Below are 4,928 nucleotides of genomic sequence, written 5' to 3'. Positions count from 1 at the left end.
TCCCCCCCCCCCCCAAAAAAAATTGAACAGACACTCACTTATCACTCACATCTTATTCAGTGTAAGATGCGGGTGAAACAATGGTAAGGCTTGCTTTCTCTGTCTCGCAGTATTCAAAATGAGTTCATCAGATTCTTAAAAGTTTATGGATATGCTCCTCAAATTGTTCCATCTTCATTCATTTTGACATTGTGAAAACCCTGACACACTTCCTCATTATGTTGAAGTAGATTAGGGTTTTAAAAAAAGAGATCCAACATTACGTTAGTCCATCTTTAAGTAGCTTTACAATTCATCAGTTGGGATAAGCGCTCAACTCATATTCAACTGGTTCCTTTTAATGCAGACGTTAATTATTATATTAGTCTCCCAGTAGTTCCATCATAGTTATAAGATGAAAGCCGTTCTCTGAAATATATTTCTCCATAGCAGCTATATCTGTAATGTTTAACAATGTAAAATATCTGAGGATAAAAACATGACAAAGATATGAAAAATGTCTCATCTGTCACATCATGTGGAATTTATATTACACTCTATTGATCTTCTATGCAGTATGTTTATAGGCAAACTTTATGCAAATAAATAGTTGTATATGGCAGCTTTGATCATAATTATAGCGGCAATTTCATGAACATAAAAAGCACGACAACTCTGAAGCTCTATCAAACCTGACTTAAATCTCTTATCTAATCTTATCTTGTGAATTTGCCACTATATACAACATATATCTGTAAAAATATGGTGCCACTTCGCTGTCTGCCTACTTTCTCCCACTTCGTGGCCCCCTACTTCAAAATCTGTTTCTCTTATTCCTTTACCATCCTCCTACTCCTTTTCTCTCTTCTCTCGGTATTTCTCTCCCTCTTCCGCCCACTCTCTCTCTCCCACAGTCCCTCTACCATCCTCCAACTCTTCACACAGTCTATCACTCACCCATCTTTTCCATTCCCTCTTTACCCTTTCCAGCCTCTTGCTCACACAGTAACCTCATTCTTGCTTCCTGTTCTAACCCCTTGGGTCGATGCCACTCCTCCTCCACTTCCCCCTCCACCAGGGATGAAGTGAAGTTGTTCAATGGTATTTTGCCTTTTAGCTGCAAATGCTAGCCTCCTGGCACTGTGTCCACCAAGAGTTCCTGTTCCCATGACAACTCCTGTTCCTGGCATGTCGCCCCATCCCACTCCTCCGACCCCGCCTCCTCCCAGGTGACCTGACATCGCCGCTGAATTCCGCTCCTGCTCTCGCCCCGAGGTCGGGTGTGAGTTCATCTTGATCATGTGGTGGCGGTCGAGTGACGGTGTGGCGCAAACATTCTGCTGTGATTGAGCTTTCTGGTGGCTAACACGGGGCAGGGTGGGTACCATTCCACCTCCCCCTCCGGCTGTGTAGTCGCCCATTCCCATACCCATCCTGCTTCCGTCGTACTCAACCCCGCCTACCTCCTCTTCTAGATGGTCTGGGGACATCAGCTGCCTCTCCTTGGACTTCTTCAAGGTGTTCGTATTGGAATTCTTTGATGAAGTGGCCATGGCTTTGTAGTATTGGTGCTGCTGGTTCTTCGACATCCTTGATAAGGTGTTGCCATCACAGAGGGCGAGGAGCTGGTCTGTTGATTTGACGCGACGTGGTGGTTTGGAAAGCGTATCGTAGTTGTGGTTTTGCTTCGACTCCGGTGGATCCAGAGGATAAGGATTCGGGGTGTGGCTTGGGGCAGACTGTGGATGAGGTATTCGAGGACGAGTAGCACGATTGGGAAGCGTGCCTCTTCCTCCCAGCGTGTAGTCGCCACCCCAGGGAAGGTGATGCTGGGAGGAATGAAAGGAGGGAGGGGCATTGTTGGGCCTCCGTTTGGTGGTACAGTAACCTGAATATTCCTCCAATCCTCCTTTCTCTGTAGGTGGAGTAAAATATGTTTGAAAAGATCAGAAAATTGGGCGAGAAGAATAAACCAATTAGGGATGCACAGATATAAAAAATTTGCCCAATATGAAAGTTTTAATATTTTTATTGACATTTTTTTTTTAGAAAAATACAATCAATGTATAAAAGATAATAAATTTTTCACGGTATGGTTAACAACCAACAAATAACCAAATCCAAATTCTGTTCAATACCAATAAGACTTTGTTTCTTTGTTTTCTTGTCTAGAAAATCTAGAAGATATCTATCTATTTATTTATGGCCAATGAATAAAAATGAATTGCCGAAATTACAACTTGATACAATCTGGTCTAAATAAATTAACAATAATACACTAAAAACTAAAAAGCAATAATTTTAAAGTGAATTTAGACATCACAACATTATAATGTACAGTATGAAAATGACTATTTTGGGATTTACTTATAATTACATGTAATTATTGCACGCATTATCTAGATGGAAAATTAGTATATTACCAATACAGATTAACAATCTGTATTGGTCATAACCAATACGGTACCAATATACTGTGCATCCCTAATAAACTAAAAATGTTTCCAAGCTTTGAGCTACAAGCTAGAAATTCATTCAGACTTCCATCACAATCTACTTAACGCTTAAAAATAAATTCTTCAACCTCCAACCTAGAACTATGTGTTTAATGCTTGATTTCATTAATATAATGCTTGATTTTGTTAATGTCTAAAAAATGTATTTCATTAATATATCAATATTAATACTATCCAATCCTGTTTTATCCTCAAACCTAAGCCATTTCATCTTTTGGCTGATTAAGTCTGAGTCATTGTATCAGCCTGTATAACCTTCGCCTGTGCAGAACTTTCTTGTCCTCTAACTGTAACTCACACTTCCCAGGAGGTTTGATGTCTAGCTGAGAGAGAGGCTTTAAGGCTGTATACGTCTGTACAAGATTGTGAGTTCTTTGCACTGGTTTGCCCTCATTAAAATGACCTTCACACACATTTATATCTCCCAAGTGTTCCAGTGAAACACTAACACTGCTTTAAATAAAAACCCAAGCGAACAGATATTTTTACGCAACGCTCTGAGCTCCGCATGAGACTCATGTCCTCATCACCAAGCAGGTAATTTCTCCTTCAAAACACAACAGTACTAAATATCACACTGTTTTTGATATCCGTCCATCTTTTTCTCCTTGTTGCTTATAAATTTGCTTTATGCCTTTGAAATGATGTGGTCTATAATAAGAAAGCAATCATGCCAACCTTTTATGTAATTCCTACAAAACATAAGTTCCTTAAGATTAGAATCTTCCTCTCCACTGGTAATAAAGCACTCACCCAGACGCTTGAGAGATGAGTATCTGTTGATCTCAGGCTTCACGGCGGCTTCATACGAGGGCGGCAGCTGAGCCAGGTTATGTAGAGAGTGATGGAAGGACGGCTGGGGCTTCATGGCATTAGTATGTTTACTGGGCTTCAATGTGCCACCAGTGGCCAGCTGCATGTTGTTCATACGTGGTGCACGCTCTTTAAACACACAATGATGGACGTTGAGGTTATTTCAAACTCTATAGAATAAACAACTGTAGAACTTTGGGTTTTACCTACCAATGGTGGCTGTATGTTTGGGACTGGAGCCTGTTGTATGGATGAAGTTATGCTGTAGATTCCCCACTGTGAAACAGAACAGAGGCATGTGTGTTTTAGAGATTTCTGCCTTCATGTCTTTGTAAATTCATACTAAATGTAATTTATTACAAGGTATATTTATTCATCTTCTACTGTAAATGCTGCCCTATTAAGCTTTTTTTTTTGCTTCACAATGTGTTGAAAATTTTACACCGTCTGTTCATTCTAATGCCATCATATACAGCTCTGTGCTAAATAATTCATAAATGCCCTTTCATCATTTGGCTATTGCTTTTTCCCTGTGTTTCTTCCTTGTCCTGAATTTACACAGTTGGCCGTTCACAAGATTCAAGCTGATATGGAAACATGAAAGGAACTCTGCATGACATATAATGCAACAATACCAGCCAACTGCAACCTGGTCCACGAGGATAACATTAGTTCACATTTAAAAAATCATTTAATATTCATGAATATTTGACCCAGGACACTTTGTTTCAAGTTATAGCTGTTGACATGCGATTAATGGGATTTTTGTATCACTGTTGGATAAATAATGGATAAAGGAACAGACAATTATTTTTCAACACATTTAGTGGATGGTTATGCTTGACTTTTCATCTGAACATTACAATTTGTGAGATTTATTCCATTTGAACAGTTTTGGGGTTAACGTATTTCACTTTTGTCACTGGATTATAGTGACCTGTGAATTTAAGTTTCTATGTCTTTTTGTTAATGGGAGATTTGTGGACACACAAAATCATTATTATGATTTCATAACAAATATTAATTTTCATTTTTACTTTGAAGTGAAAAGTTAAAGTGAGATGCCCCCCTCAGAAATGGGGCAGAGGGGGTCCCCAGTGGCATGTTGCTGCTTCTACAATAATTTTATTTTTTAATTTAATAATTATTATTCATGAACTTAATATTTAATAATATCATAAATTAGATGTGCATTTAAAATATCTTCATTATTCATCATAATATATAGGTTAATTAAACTGAATAATTCTATCTGAATTCTAGTGTAATTCAAATCTCTTCAACAGGTATTCTTTTATCTGATTTGTAGGTCATTATTCACTACTTTTTGTCACTCAAAATGCATAAATGTACATAGAATATTTAATTTAGCATTTTTATTTTTTCAAAAACAAACAAACAAACACATTAAAAAACAGCCCAAGGGAGCGAGGCAAGATGGTCCCCTTTCATGATTGTCAATTTTGTGCTAACAATTAATGTTTCCATTAATTTCCCTTATTAATATATTATAATACATTATTATTAATAATATTCCCTTAATAATAATATTTTAAATATTAATAAAATCTTAAAGGGGTCATATGATGTTGCTAAAAATAACATTATTTTGTGTATTTG

At 37.6% G+C, this 4,928-nt stretch overlaps 1 protein-coding gene across 1 annotated transcript in view; it reads right to left on the bottom strand.

The window, feature by feature from the left end:
- The window catches only part of shisa7a (shisa family member 7a), a 22,364-nt gene that overhangs the window by 9,153 nt on the left and 8,283 nt on the right, over positions 1–4,928 (bottom strand). The window contains exons 4-6 of the mRNA XM_016549556.1: positions 3,519–3,584; positions 3,249–3,437; positions 80–1,894 (exon numbers count right to left, since the gene is read on the bottom strand). Of these exons, the coding sequence (XP_016405042.1) occupies positions 978–1,894; positions 3,249–3,437; positions 3,519–3,584 (1,172 nt within the window). The 3' untranslated portion in view covers positions 80–977. The remainder of the gene's footprint in view (positions 1–79; positions 1,895–3,248; positions 3,438–3,518; positions 3,585–4,928) is intronic.

This window comes from Sinocyclocheilus rhinocerous, unplaced genomic scaffold (genome assembly GCF_001515625.1).
Source record: "Sinocyclocheilus rhinocerous isolate Xijiao unplaced genomic scaffold, SAMN03320098_v1.1 scaffold4662, whole genome shotgun sequence".
Classification (NCBI taxonomy): domain Eukaryota; kingdom Metazoa; phylum Chordata; class Actinopteri; order Cypriniformes; family Cyprinidae; genus Sinocyclocheilus; species Sinocyclocheilus rhinocerous.
Note: the sequence above shows the minus strand (reverse complement) of the source record. Positions and strands in the feature narration are given on the sequence as shown.